At 33.5% G+C, this 14,944-nt stretch overlaps 1 protein-coding gene across 1 annotated transcript in view; it reads right to left on the minus strand.

Moving 5' to 3' along the window:
• Positions 1 to 14,944, minus strand: part of COL11A1 (collagen type XI alpha 1 chain) — a 195,556-nt gene that overhangs the window by 39,802 nt on the left and 140,810 nt on the right. The window contains exons 43-48 of the mRNA XM_046645774.1: positions 9,953 to 10,060; positions 8,991 to 9,044; positions 7,865 to 7,918; positions 7,252 to 7,359; positions 2,734 to 2,787; positions 1,102 to 1,155 (exon numbers count right to left, since the gene is read on the minus strand). Of these exons, the coding sequence (XP_046501730.1) occupies positions 1,102 to 1,155; positions 2,734 to 2,787; positions 7,252 to 7,359; positions 7,865 to 7,918; positions 8,991 to 9,044; positions 9,953 to 10,060 (432 nt within the window). The remainder of the gene's footprint in view (positions 1 to 1,101; positions 1,156 to 2,733; positions 2,788 to 7,251; positions 7,360 to 7,864; positions 7,919 to 8,990; positions 9,045 to 9,952; positions 10,061 to 14,944) is intronic.

Consider the following 14,944-nt stretch of genomic DNA (forward strand, 5'->3'; position numbering starts at 1 on the left):
GTAAATAATTTAATTATATTTCACTGATGTTCAAATTCACCAGAATTTTTAATATAAAGCAGGAGACTTTCCAGCTCTAGTCAAGCCAGTTGATACTCAGAATATAATTTCAATCTCTCTGACCATTGAATATGTTGGTTTTCGAGGACAATTTTTAGGTATTTATGGCGGATCAAAATACGACTCTGGTTAGGAACTGCATAATCCATGCAAAAAACATTATAAACCACCGTTTAGCCTTTAAATTACTTAAGGGGAATGAAAACCTAAAAGCTCTTTTAGTTGATCTGCTCCTAGTCTCTTTTACCCTGTCTGGCCTGCCAGAATTAAAAGGGGAGTAGCAGAAGAGCAAGGAAGACAAGAATAAATGACTTTTTCATTGTGAAGAGGTGAAGTCAGAGGGAGAGACAACATCAAAGCCTATAAATTTGCTAATGGTAACAGTAAGAAAAATATGGCACTATATTTCAAAATTCTATAATATTGGAACGTAGTCAATTTTTAAGCTTCAAGGAGATAGTCTTTATGTAATTAAGAAGAAACATTTTACAAGGTAAGAAGTACACATATCATCATGCACATATTACTCTTACATATTTTATAGAGTGAAATAGAAAAAGGAAGCTTTTAGATAAAAGCCACTGATGACAAATGCATGCTTAAAGGATATTTGAAGTACAGACATAGGCTAGTACAATCAAAGCCAATTACAAACCATCTCCTCACTCCATTGTCAGAGACAAAGGTTAAATTTAAAACAATTCAGGAATATTGAACAGTTATTATATGCAAGGCGTAGTGTTAGAATGTTGAACAGAATGATGTGGTTCATTATAATACAAATACTATTCCTCATTCACTAATAAAATACACTGAATGCGAACTTAGTAACTATTTCATATTTGTGGTGACTAGTTCTCTATAAAGCCTGTTTCTTTTCCTGCAAAATAAAATGGAGTAAATAATCCTTGAGCTCTTGTCCACTCCTAACATTAAACAATAATGTAATTATCTCCATTGTATCTTAGACCTCATCTGCCATTAAATACTACCAACACCTATAGACCTTCAGATAATTAATTCATATTTCACAATTCTTACATCAGCTCCATTGGGGCCTTGAGGGCCTCTTGGGCCTGGAGGACCAGGTGGACCCTGTAAGAGATGAATATTAAGGTTTATGAAAGCCAAATTCAAATGCATTTCTAATATTTTCATTTTGTGATTAAGTAAAAGAAGTTTCAGCCTGTAAAGTCATAGTCACTGAAGCATATCAGGGTTAAGTCATTCTTGATGGATACGACATCACGTTAGCAAATGATTCCTTACATATAGCTTTGGGGAAATTAGGACTATAGGAAAAAAAATTTGATCAAAAATTAGAAAAGACTATTGCTACTATCTGGTACAATTAATTCATAATACAACTAGAAATATTTTATGCTAGAATATGCTAGAATGCTAGAGTACAAAGGCAATATAAAGTTGGAACAAGACATGATGCTTGAGTGCATTTAGAATTCATTAATTCTATGAAAGTACTTTTGGTTTTTAGTTGTATATTTTTGATTTTTTGCGTCTGCTCTCATGCTCTACATGCTAGAATTGAAGTAAGATTAACCAGTTGAATTCCTAACAGAAAGGTTCTCTCTCCCAGTTGTGCATTAAAATTACCCTCGGCACTTTTTACAAATACTGATGGCCAGAACCCCTTACTTCAAGGTTGTGATTAAATCAGTCTGTAGTGAATACCAGGATATTCATATTTTTTTAAAGGTCACAGTTTATTCTAATGTCATGGTTGAACAGGTTCTCTACTATTAGCTATTACCATAGGTCAGGGAGAATGTATTAACGATTCAAGAAACCACAGCAATCACATCTAGAAAGGAGTCTATATATCTGACGCTACTTGGAGTATTAATCAGCTATTTGAATCAGCAATGTTTATCATGCATTCCCTGTTTTTAAGTTTATTTTAATAATAAGAATTATTTCTTATCTGAAGAAAGTAAAATGCAAGTGTAAAAATATCAAAATATGTATTCTGAAGGAAGCGAAAATTGAAGGCAATGTTTTGAGAGGAAGGAGCAATTAGGCAATGTACTTGTTACATTTCATTATAGGTTTCAATTACTTTGATTAATTGCTTCCTTATTCAGGGTAGGGCTTAATAAACAAATATACGTATTTCAAATTTTCAGTTGAGCTAACAGACTTAGAGCAGAAAGCCAGAATCAATAAGTGAAAATAATTATGTCTTAGCATTCTAATCAAGACAGAATTCCTTATTAAATTAAGAATTTGTTTCAAAGTACAGTTAATTTTTAATACTGTGTTAACATTTGCTAATTATCCAACTCTTGGATGACTATTATCTATTCTTTATCTACTTCCCATCAAAGTTTAAGAAAAAACTAAAGTGTAGCACTTGATTCTATCCACCTCAATAATATATACACATATAAATGAAAAATATATAATAATATATAAACCAATGAATGCCATGTATGTATAACATTACTTCCAAGTGACAATGAGAAAAGATATATTCAAGATGAGGAGAGAGACGGTGATGGTCGCAGATGAAGGTTGGGTGGGAAAAAGGGGTGGAATCAATCTGAACAGACATAACCTTTAGGCCTACTTTGTTCATATTAATAAACCTTAAGAAGGATATTTGTAATGTGGAAATCCATAATATCCATCAAATACTAAAAAATAAAAACTTACCATGGGACCAACATCTCCATTTTCACCTTTTTCACCAGGTGGGCCTGGCAGACCCTACAAAAATATAATAGAAAGACAATAAAAGTCACTTGCACATTTAAAAAGAAACTCTTGGCCAATTTCTAATATAAAACCAAAAATTAAATATAAAGTTAAATAAGAAATGGAAATTAAGATTCAGAAACTGTAATTTGTCAAAATACTTATGATGTAAGTATTGACTACATATGATTAAACCTTGTATCTACATTTACAAATGAAATGTATACTTTGCATAATATTCTAACTGTTTGATTTTAGCTACAAGAACTAAATACAAAATTTTGTCTAGGAATTTAAGAAAACTTAATAATTTTCTCCATCTTTTATGAGTAGTATATAGGACTGCCACTGTAAAGATTTTCTGAGAAACTTTGGCCCAAATTATTTTAGAATACCCTATCCAGGTGAGGTTTTTATACTTAGCTACCAGTTTGACAAAACTCTTTCGAAAATAAATATTCCAATACATTTCCAGGGTTATAAATATCTTCTGAATTTTTGACCTATAGTAATTTGACTTATGAATTCTAATAATAATTCCTATTAATCTTCTGAATCTTAAAAATTCTCAAGGCCATGAAACTTGATATGTTATACTTCCTTTATTCTCTCAAATCCATTTCCTTTATATCCAATTGCTTTGGGAGAGGTTCTGTGTTACAGAATAAGCTCACAGGGTAGGCTGCATTCGCATTTCACCTGGCTACATCTTTATGGGAAAATTGCTTTACTTTCTCTTGCTCTTCTTAACTAGCTCTCCCATGCAGAACTGTTTATATTTCCTCTTCTATATCACAATAGTACTTTGTACGTACTTGAATTGTATACTTAAAAACACAATTACGCCACTTGTTGACGTGCTTAATATATCATGACCTACTTTGGAGCAGTGGTCTTTTGGGTGCCAATTTTTTCTCTCTAGCAACTAGCAGAGGGTCAGACAAAAACTAGCATTTCGATAAAATGTTGAATTAATGATGAATGAATGAATTCTAAGAAAATAGATCAACAGGAAAAGCTACATGCAAAAATATGTTTTTTGTAACACTTGCTATGATAGTTAAAATTCTCAATTATTCCAAACGTTTAATCATAGAAAAAGCATAGCTAAACAAATTTGGTTATATAAACTAACGGAATATTATAGGACTACTAATATGATACTAATTCTCTAAATATGAATAGCATATATGATAAAATACAAATATAAATGAATACGTATAACATAAATTTAACCATAAAATATGTATTTAAAATAGGTATGATTATTGGACAGAAATAGTAAAAGTGGTAATAGTTTTTAATATGGTAGGATTATAGATTCTTTTAATTTGTAATGTTTTTGGTGTTATCATTATTTATATACTACATCTTACATACTCTATACATATTTTATTTTTAATGTTTGTACAATATTACTTCAGATGTAATTTACTTAAGAAATAAAAGATACACAATACAAAAGCTCCAAATTTCCGCTGATATTTTAGCAAAATTATTGACTTGGCATTACACTGCAGTGGCTGCAAATTATTTGACCATGACCCACAGTAATAAATATATTTTACTTATTACCCCTTAAACGTGCACATGCAAAATAGCTAAAACATGAGTTTCAAAAAGTAATACTTATACTTAATGTGTAGATGATGATCTTTGATATTTTTATTCTATTTTAACTTATCATGTTTTATTTCACTTTTTTAATGCTGGTAATAACCCACTAAATTGTTTTTATGACCTACTAATTTCACATTACTCTCAGTTTGGAGAGAGGTTGCTTTACTGAGGACGTTTGTAAACTTTTTTTTAATGTGGCATAAACTCACTTTTATGAGGAAATCTTAATTACTGATTTATGATGATCAACGTATACCAGAATTTCATTTTTTTCCCTCAAACGTCAGTTAGATATCTAGGAAAACAGCCTGCTATACGGTCTTCCCAAACAGGTACCGCCATCTGATAATAGCTTCTAGAATTACTAGAGAAGTTCCTGGGAGGAAGTAGCCAGGTAGTGTTTCAGATTTTAGTCTGCTTAAAAATTGCCTGGGTGAGATTGCTGAAATTTTAGATTCCAAGATCCACAGCCTCAGAGATTCTAATTCATTGACAGAGCACACGAACTTAAATTCTTAAACATGCAAGTAGATTTTAACATAGATGAAATAAATATTTCATTTTAAGTCCATTTTCTTGCAAGTTAAACATAATTAATTTCTTATAAACACCATATACATTAACAACCACATTCCTTATCTTTCATCCAGGTTTCCATCTCCTTTTAGCATAGAGTGCATCTGACTTGGGATCCCCAAACTGAACGACATATAAATATTAGTTCATAGTTCTCTTTTATTTCTATCACACGCCTAGCTTTGCCTTGCCATCTTTTCTTTATGCATGCAATTATTCCTCATACTAGTTCTATAGGAACCTCCCAATAGAAAAATGACATATTCATTTCTTTTTGATGAAGTTTGATTATAGTTTGAGTTGATTAAGACAGAATGTTCTTAATATTAAAATTAATAGAGACATAATGAGTCAACTTCTCTTGTTGCAGGGAACCAAACGAGCTAAATGGCACTCCAGAGTTAATCAGTTTTCATATGTCCTAACTTTCTCCTAGGGAGTAATTTATGCCTGGGGAGATTCTGTTTTAAGGTCTGTCAATTTAAAATCATTTGCCACTTAAGTGATGGAATGAAAAAATAATTTAGGCCAAGGACTCTCATTTCATACCTCTCCTTCATACGCAGACAAATAGTAAACGTCAAATTGCAAAATGAAGTCACTTAACCAGAATATTAGATTATTATTATTTATGTCTATTATAATTGCTAATATCTATTCTGCTATGAAGATTCAATTAAAGGATGTAGATGCAATTGTGAACATGTTAATTACATTAGCATCTTTTTAGCATCCCAGTGTAACGAGGTAGCTGTGGGGAAGTATAATCAAGTTTTAGTGAGCTGATTTCTTGAGTCTCCCTCATCAAAGAGCACATTTCCTATGCTGTGGAAATGAAGATAATTTTTTATTTAATATTTTATAAATATAAGCTACAAGGCATCATCTTCAATCATGAGAACTAAATTCCTAAATTACCACTGTATAGAATTCAGAGTAATCAGTTAAATGAAAAAGCAGAAAATGAATGATATTGTATCCATTGGCAATCTAATTTTTAATGCCTTGTTGCTGTTTTCAATATGTGTGCTTCTCATACATATTGATATGGAGTACTCATGACTGTTTATTTATTATTGTCTAATGAGTATAAAAGAGTTAAACACAAATATGAAGTGAAGTTTATGCATTTTCCAAGTTTAAAAAGAATTATTTTGGCATTAAAATAACAGCAAAAAATTATAATATGTTCACTGGTAGACATCCATTGAGTGTTATAACAATAATAGTTACGATAATATAACTAATTATATTGTTTGCAGTGTAATTTGTATAATTATGTACATAATAAGCTATTTAATATTAAAAAAACAATATTCTGTGAGTTACTTATGATATAAAGATAAAAGTTAAATTTATGTAAATTCAATTTCTATTTATGTTTTACAACTTCACAAATTTTTAAGTAGTGAACGAGATGATTTAATTTAACCATTTCTAAACTTGTTAATGTGGCATGACTACTATCCATATGGTACCAATATGTAAAACAAAATTTTATAATCTTTTAGAGGATCAGTAGGTAGTTATAGAATAAGCATGTGAAGCAGAAACCCAGATGTTTCCAGAGTTTGTAGGAAGTGGTGAACATCACATAGAAAGGTGGAAAAACAACTCAGAATAGGAGATGTGTACTATGCAACATTTGGCCCAAGAGACCAGTTCATAAGACATATTGGAGTGAAAATCTCTTAGCCTACAATATTTTACAATTTAATATTTCTTCTCTTGAATATGCTTCATAAAAATACAAATTATAATTTTAAATAACAAGCTATTTTAAATGATCAGTTCACCATCAATTTGTTATTTTACCTATGATTATTCAACATTTGTTGTTGGTAGTTGCAAATTGCTGTTTGCTATTTCTCAAAATGCCTTTAATTTGTGTTAGCTCTCTGAAGTAATAATTTTCCTGCTGTGAGACTCGTGAAAGAAACCTTCTAACATTTTACTTTTAACTATCAGACTTAAATAAGGTTGTAGTTCATTTTCTAAACAAAATGAGAATGAAGAAAGGAGATGCAATATCTAAGGTGTGGCTAAATAAACTTCAGAAAAAGGAACCTGGGCTGAAAGAGCTTCAGAAAATTAATAATAATTGATAAAAAGAAGTTGAAATTCAGAAATACATTCAAGTAAAACAATCATTATAGTTAAATATTGTACCCAAGTTCCTACATAGAAAAAGAGAAAGTTGCCCTTTTTTACATCCACCAGAAAACTTGATGTGAGAAGTCAGCGGAAATGACAGAGTACGCAATGCAGAGAGCATCTTACCTGAAGACCTATGGGACCGGGCGGTCCTGGGAAACCTCTTGCACCCTCATCACCTTTCTGTCCAAACATCCCCTGTTGACCTCGGGGACCTGGCTCACCATCACCTCCCTAGAGAAGAGCAATGAAAATGACCACAAAATGGAAAAATCATGATTCTGATACTAGTCATCATAAAAATACAGCCATTTCTAACTTAATCAAAGCTGGTCTATTTGAAAGTAACCAAGTAAAGTGTAGATTAAATTTCCATTATCTGCTGCAAATATTCCATTGTTTGCCTTGCTTACATTCTTTGTTTCTGGAGTATGACTGATTTTGATTTTCTCATGTATACTAAATAAAGTCAAAGCTGCCTAATAAGCAGAAAAATGATGTTCAGAATTTACTATAAATTAAGTACTTCTCAACTGGTTATTATCTATTTTCAAATAAAGTCATGTTTTTTGTTTATAAAGATCAGCTTGGTTAGCTATATTAGATAATTCAAATTGGACTCAATGTTAAGCATGCAAACAACCATCACCACATGAAATCCACAGGTTACGGGGCAGTTCATAAATTTAATCAGGGCACTGTCAGGATTTACATTTGCTGAACAAAGAGGAATACTTACAGCAATTCCAGGGGCACCAACTGGACCTTGAAGACCTGGGGGACCAGGAGGACCCTGCAGTGAGATAAAAATCAGCAATTTTGAAACTGAAGCCAGAAGAGCCTCAGTTATGTAGTGCAGAACATTTGGTTGATCAAAGTCTATTAAGCATCTCTACACTTCTACGGAAAAAAAAGAAGCCTTTTGCATTTAGTGCAGCCAACCATTATTTAGTTTACTCCTTGAGACTCAAGACTTGCATATTTGCGGTCAATTTCAAATTGGCAGTTATCAAAAGCACTCTCATCTGTAATGTTGCGGATATTTAAAAATGGATTTTTATGCTAATATAAATCATCTTGAAGTTTCACATTGAAAAATTTTCAATTTTTTTTTCTTTCAGATTCTTTTAATGAGATATGTATGAGACGGAAATAGCACATGAAAAATTCACCTATATGCCATCTTCTAAATGATTACTAGAATGCAGGGGATCCTATACAGACAGAATGTGGTGCTATAAGAAAATTTAGAGTTTTTTTCATATGTAAACACATGCAAACTCAGTGTTATATATTAAGTATAACAGAACTCTTTATTTTGAGCAATAGATTTCAACAGGTTTATGAGCCTTACATGCATAAATATTTTTTCTTAGCTGTCTACTGATCAGACACTATAAAAGATCCAAGCACTAAAGAAAAAAGAGTCATTGGATTGTATTGTTCTTTATCATAACTGCCAACTGTTGGGAAGAGAGCTTAAAGCAGAGGTTCTGAAAGTGAGATCTTTTCAGGTTTCCACTAGATCAAAATTCTTTTAAAAACACCATTGAGACATAACTTGTCTTTAAACCATGTGGAAATTTGAACTAATGATGCAAAATCGACGGAGAGTGAAATTGCCAGTGCCTTAGTCTCATTCTGAGGCTTCTAGGGTTGGAATTATTGTGTATCTTAACACATAACTTTGAAAAAGGTTTTATTAGAATTGACTGAATCCCAAACTGAATAGTTACCACAGAAGCAATACAATACTGATATTATAATCTTTGGATAGGTAAGTAGTACTATGGAAAAATATCCACGGCTAACAGCAAAAGGAATTCAATTTATAATGCCCCCTCAACAAAAAGGAGGAAACTCACATTTTCTCCTTTGTCACCTTTGCTGCCTTTTTGTCCCGGTTCACCAATTTCACCCTGTATTTGAAAGATATGAGTTAAAGTTTATCTCTGATGTGTCATACTCGCCATTGCATTGTCATCACTGTCATCTCACTAAAGTTTACTTTAATGTAATTAGGTGCTAGCGTTTAACGTCACTGTTCAAACTGTAAAAGCCTGGGTTCCCTCTGCTTCTCACTTTCTAGTATTGACTAAAACATAGACAAACAAAAGTCAACTGGACTTTGAGAAATATTACAATCGGATTTTTCATTCAAAAATCAGTTTTGTCTGAAATATTACCTGATAACAGAAGTACATTGATTTATACAAAAATATGATTACATATTAATCAAAAAGTAGTTTATTTTTTTCTCTAGTTTTCCAAATGCTAGAATGTTGCACATTGTCAGAGTATCAGTTCACAAATTTTGTTATAGTATTTCAGAATAATATGAGAGAATATATTAAATTCAAACACTTAACACAGCTGTACATTCAGAATCAAGAGCTTAGAATCCTTACTCACATGTTAGTAAAGGATAGCGAAGGATTATCAAATATGCATGAGCTATTCTTAACTCTTACTCTGTAATATCCAAGACATGAGGGCTAAATCTATACAAGTAATTAATTAAATTAACTTCACATTTATTTCAGAAACATGAATATTTAAAAATAAGCAATTTTGGCATCTGCTATTTTTTCTCACTACCATTGTTCTTATATTCCCTTTTCTTGTTTACATCCCACATACTGTTTCATGGACTAGATACTAATTCTCAACCTCTAGAACAAGGTTTTTGAGTACAGGGAAGATGTATGAAACTTTGAAAAAGATATCTTTAGACTGGACATCTAATCTTAAATATGACTAAATCTAGTATTCTTGAGGAAAAATCAATTCTTCACAGGATGTACAAACATGAATAAAGAACACCAACCTTGTCTCCATCTTCTCCAGGGGAGCCGGCAGGCCCTGCAGGCCCTGGGAGACCCACAGGGCCTTGTACTCCATCTCTCCCTGCGGGGCCTTGGGGACCTTTTTCTCCCTGTATTGAAAATCCAGCAGATCGTCACTTTACTTTAAGAAACTCATAAATGAGCTATTTGTTACAATTTTTTGTTTTCCTGAGGAAGATTTGCCCTGAGCTAACATCTGTGCCAATCGTCCTCTGTTTTTTATGTGGGTCACCACCACAGCATGGCTGACGAGTGAGTGGTCTAGGTCCACACCCGGGGAAAATGACCCCAGGCTGCCAAAGCAGAGCATGCTGAACTTAACCATTAGGCAACCAAGCGGCCTGCATTTGTAACAATTTTTAAGTGCAGTTACAGTCGTACTCTGGCTTCCACATTTGACAAGGAAATTTCTTAATGCTCTCAAGAAAAAAATATTTTAAAGTACTAAGTGATGACACAAAAGATCTCTACTTTCTTTTGTGACTAAGAATACTGTCCTCCTTAACAATTTAATCTCAGGCTATGGCCTACAAAAACAATTAAGACTCAACTTAGAATTTTTCTTTCAAACACAGATTTTCTAATCAAATATTATATATATTGGTAAATCAGATGCTTTATGGTTGCGAAAACTCCCTGGGCCCTTACTCTTCCTCAGTGGTGCTACTAAAACAGCTGGGCAGCGGTGATCAGGCCTAAAAAAATCATAAAATGCATTTCCTCATAGGCCTAACTTTACAATATGCTTTATGTGTAATCTTTTTCTGTTTTTAACAAATGTTTCATGGATTTTCCTAGGTTTTGATATTTTAATTCATTGCTGCTTTTACCAATTCAAAATGACAAGGCCATTAGCTTTTTCTGTTTATGTTCTGACGATGGCATTATTTTCCTGTTTTAAAATTTACCTATATTGTGTAATTAAAAAAAATAGTGCCTTGATAATGAAGACTCTATTTTCCACTAAAAAAAAATCCTTTCAGAGTTTAAAGTAAATTATTTCCTAAAAGTCAAGATTTCATCAGTTTTGCACAAGATCTATTCCTGATTGCACTCAGTGGTTCGATCTTTTCTCCTGTTATACAAGCTGGAATCCACAAGTCATTAGCTCCTACCTCTGCATTATTCTGCTCCCCACCCTCGCTTCCCTCACCACTTCCTACCCCTATACAATGCGCAAGTTTTATCTCTTGAATATATTTACTTCACTTTATCTCCACCACTAACACCTTACCCCAAAATACTAATAGCCTTCCTCTGAACTATTGAAATAACATCTTCCTTTCTTACATTTACTCTTACTTCCTCAGTATTCCCCATGCTGTAACCAGAGGGGCAATCAGATCATCTTACCAGCCTTCTTCAGTCAATTCACTTGTTCGCCATTCCTAAGACAAGAACTGAGTTGATAACGTGCTCTACCATTATCTGGCTCCTACTACCTACCCAGCAGCATCGAGCCTCCCCTGGTCTTTCCTCCCGCATTCCAACCCCCCGAGACCTTCTTTCAGTAAAGACTGACTCCATTCCCCTTCTGTCACTTGGCCTGAGCACATGTTGTTCCTTTGGCCTGGAGTGCTCCAGGGAGGACCCTTCAACTAGGTAATTCCTCCAGATCTTTTATATTCCACCGTCGGTGTCCTATCCAAGGAAAGGCCCTACTTTCAGCTCAGGTCCTTCTGTCATAAGCTGATGTACAGCAGTGCAGTTCCTTCATCTCACTAACCAGAGTTTGTAATTATACATGTACTCAGTGATTCTTCACTTATTAATTAATTGTCCCATCAGACAATAAACTGTGTGAGGGCAGAAACATACTTCTGATGTCACCTTGGAGACTTTTTATTTCCTTCATCAAATATTACAATATCTCAAGTCTATCTTTAATCATAAAATGCGCTGTGCTATTCACAGTGTACTTCACTATTTTAAACGCATCAGCTAATTTAGATATTTCTCCTTAATTTGGATTTCCTTGCAAGCCTGAACTCCAAAAATCAATTCTTTTATACAAGAGTATCCATAAGTAAGACAGAATAATTCTTATCTGCTTTCATTATAGTGCATATCATCTCCAGCCGGGAATCACCTGCTATTTATTTCTCCTGATCCTGGTCTGGGTGGAGTCAGAAAAAAATCTTTCAACTGATCTACATCACTCTACATTTAGATTCTTCAATTACAACTCTGCAAGAGGACAAATTCTTCCTCTGTTATGTATCTCTTGCCTACAACCTACAAGACCAGCAGAAACATCATCCATCTCTCTCTCTGTCAGCAGTCTATTTCATCACTTCTACTCCTTCATTAATATGAACAGCTGAATCATACCTTAAAAAACTGATAGAATTAGCTGCTCATCCCCATGTCCTACGTTTGCCTTGGTGTGATCTTCTATTTAGCCTATACCCATATCCTCAACTTTTATTACAATTCACAGAATCCACCCCTCTTTATTAAAAGCCAATTTATGCATTTATTTTCTGGTTATTAATTCATTCTTTTTAATGACAGCTCTGGGTCACACACTGATGATGACAATGATGATAAATTATACACTGAACAATTATTATCGTGATTCTCGAAAGTGATTCCCAGCGACAATTTCATCTAATCTTCACAAAATGTTGTGGTTATCTTCTTTTCAGAGATGAGGAAGCAGAGATTTTGAGATGTTGAGTAACTTAGCCAAAATCATGAACTAAACAAAAGGTAGAAATGAGCTCCCAATTCAGTTTTGATTAGCTCAAAGCTGGCAGCCTTGGTCTCCTCTGACACCCTTAACTTCCTCACTTTTCACTTGATTCTTTTCTTATTATTTGTTAAGTAGATAAATATCTGTGCATTATAGTAACAATAATAAGAGGCAATGCATTCAATCCTACTAGTACTTCCACCCACTGCCCCCCTCTTCTTTTAGTCCCATGGCTTACTCTTAGTGTTCTCCATGCACCCCTTCCAGTCCTTTATCCTCCACCTTCTTTTTGAACCCCCTGTTGTAATTACTCTAAAGTCAAGAATGCCCAGCTGGCCAAATCTAGCTCTCTGTTTGTTTTTTCTCAGCTTTAAGTATTCCTGATCTTTTACAACATTCAACAAGTAGACTCTTTTCCCTCTTGGCCTATATGATGGTGCACCCCTAGAGATATTTTCTATCACTCATGGACTCTTTCACTCTCTCTCTCCTTAGTGGATCCTTTAAAAACTCCTACCATCATGATTCTCCCTAAAGGCAAGTCCAAATCTCAATTCTCCTCCCTGAATATTGCTTCACGTGGGAATTCAATAATATGGTCCCTAACATCCCTCTTATTCTAAATAAGTCCCAGATTTACAATCCTGACACTAATCATTCTCTCTGCAATTATATACACACATACTTGAAACTGTAAATAAGTTTTTTCTTGTATCTCCAGCTACTATTGCCTAATCCATTTATGCTTAATATACTGCCTGCATTGTGTTTTGGAACTAGCACTTTTTCTTCTATTTCTACAGTTGTCTCCCAAATAGATACATTATCAACATAGCTTCCTATCTGTAATCTTTGACTCCAGTACCTCCCTAATACAGTTAATGGTTTTCTTCAAGAATCATTCTCCCATCAAAATATTTCTATCAATGCAGTTAGAAGAGGTTTTAGCTTTCTTCTCTTTGCATGACTTCCAGAACCTCCCCAATAGAGTTTTTAATCTGATTGATTAATTTGGAGTTACAGATTAGGCCAGAGTGATTGCCATAAGTAAGTCATGTGGATATTCATAGCTCTTGGTTCCCATTTTCTCCCTTCCAAGGAAGTGGGTTAGTGGTAAGCGGACCAAGTACTTGCCGTCCACAGAGCCCCATCTTGTCTTTCTCTTTCTTTATGCAAGACTTAACCTACTGATAATTATGCAACATTTTTATAACACAAGTTGCTCAAAGGAGTTAAGGTCCACAATTTATATTTGGTTTAGAAGAAGTAAAAGGCTGCACTTAACATCTTAGCCAATGTTTCCATCAGTTTTCACTAAACCTCTGCATGGAAGTCTATGGGTACTTTCACCCAAACTTTTATAACCATTTTATGACACTATCCCTAAAGAGACACTTTCTTCAAAAATACTACCTAATACAGTGTCCAGCACCAGCTGCTCCAATAACATTGTCGAACAAAAGACCAGTAGAATGAACATCTTGGAATTTTTATTAGTGGTGGGAATAACTGAGAGAGAACAGATGGGCAGAGCATTCCCTTTTCCCTTCATAGACATAACATCATCAATCGCTAATAAAACTCAGGCCCAAATCTTAGCTCTTACAAGGGCTTCTGTCAATAATTTCTCCTCTGTCTCACCAAATTAATTTCTTATTATAACTTTCGGTACTTTTACATATGCTTGTCTTTGTTTCAATATTTTACTTTTTCTTCATAAAGTAATGGCATTTAACCACTTTAAAACCTAGCATTCAATAGTGTATCTTTACAGAATTCTTGACTTCTCTAAATAGTATACTCTCCATTTGTACAAAAAACAATGTCTACCCTTTTTCTCTGTATGTCTTCTTCATTGTGCTGTGCCAAGATATGGGTGTCCTGGATTTTTGAATGAATTTGTATTAAAGGGCCTGAATCTACATCTTTTCTAACCCCTCCCAGTACACAGTATTCTACAAAAGTTTTATGAACAAATATTTAGTTTTTGAGGTTGGCTGGAAATTAATAGGACTTGTAAGAGGGAGGCAAAGAATAATTTTTTCATAGTTGACTATAAATATCTCAGAAAATAATGTCTAAATTTTCAACAAATTTACTAATCTGGAGATATATTGCTTTAAAAAAATTCTCATCAATTAAAAGTGCTTTTTCTGTCACCCAAAAATTGTATCCACAAGGTGGCATAGCCTTATTCTAATATTCTTAATGCTTTTGAAAGATAATAGATTACAGAAAACAATCATTTTAATTTTGAAACACTTGAATATTATCACAA

The sequence above is a fragment of the Equus quagga genome, chromosome 18 (genome assembly GCF_021613505.1).
Source record: "Equus quagga isolate Etosha38 chromosome 18, UCLA_HA_Equagga_1.0, whole genome shotgun sequence".
NCBI lineage: Eukaryota > Metazoa > Chordata > Mammalia > Perissodactyla > Equidae > Equus > Equus quagga.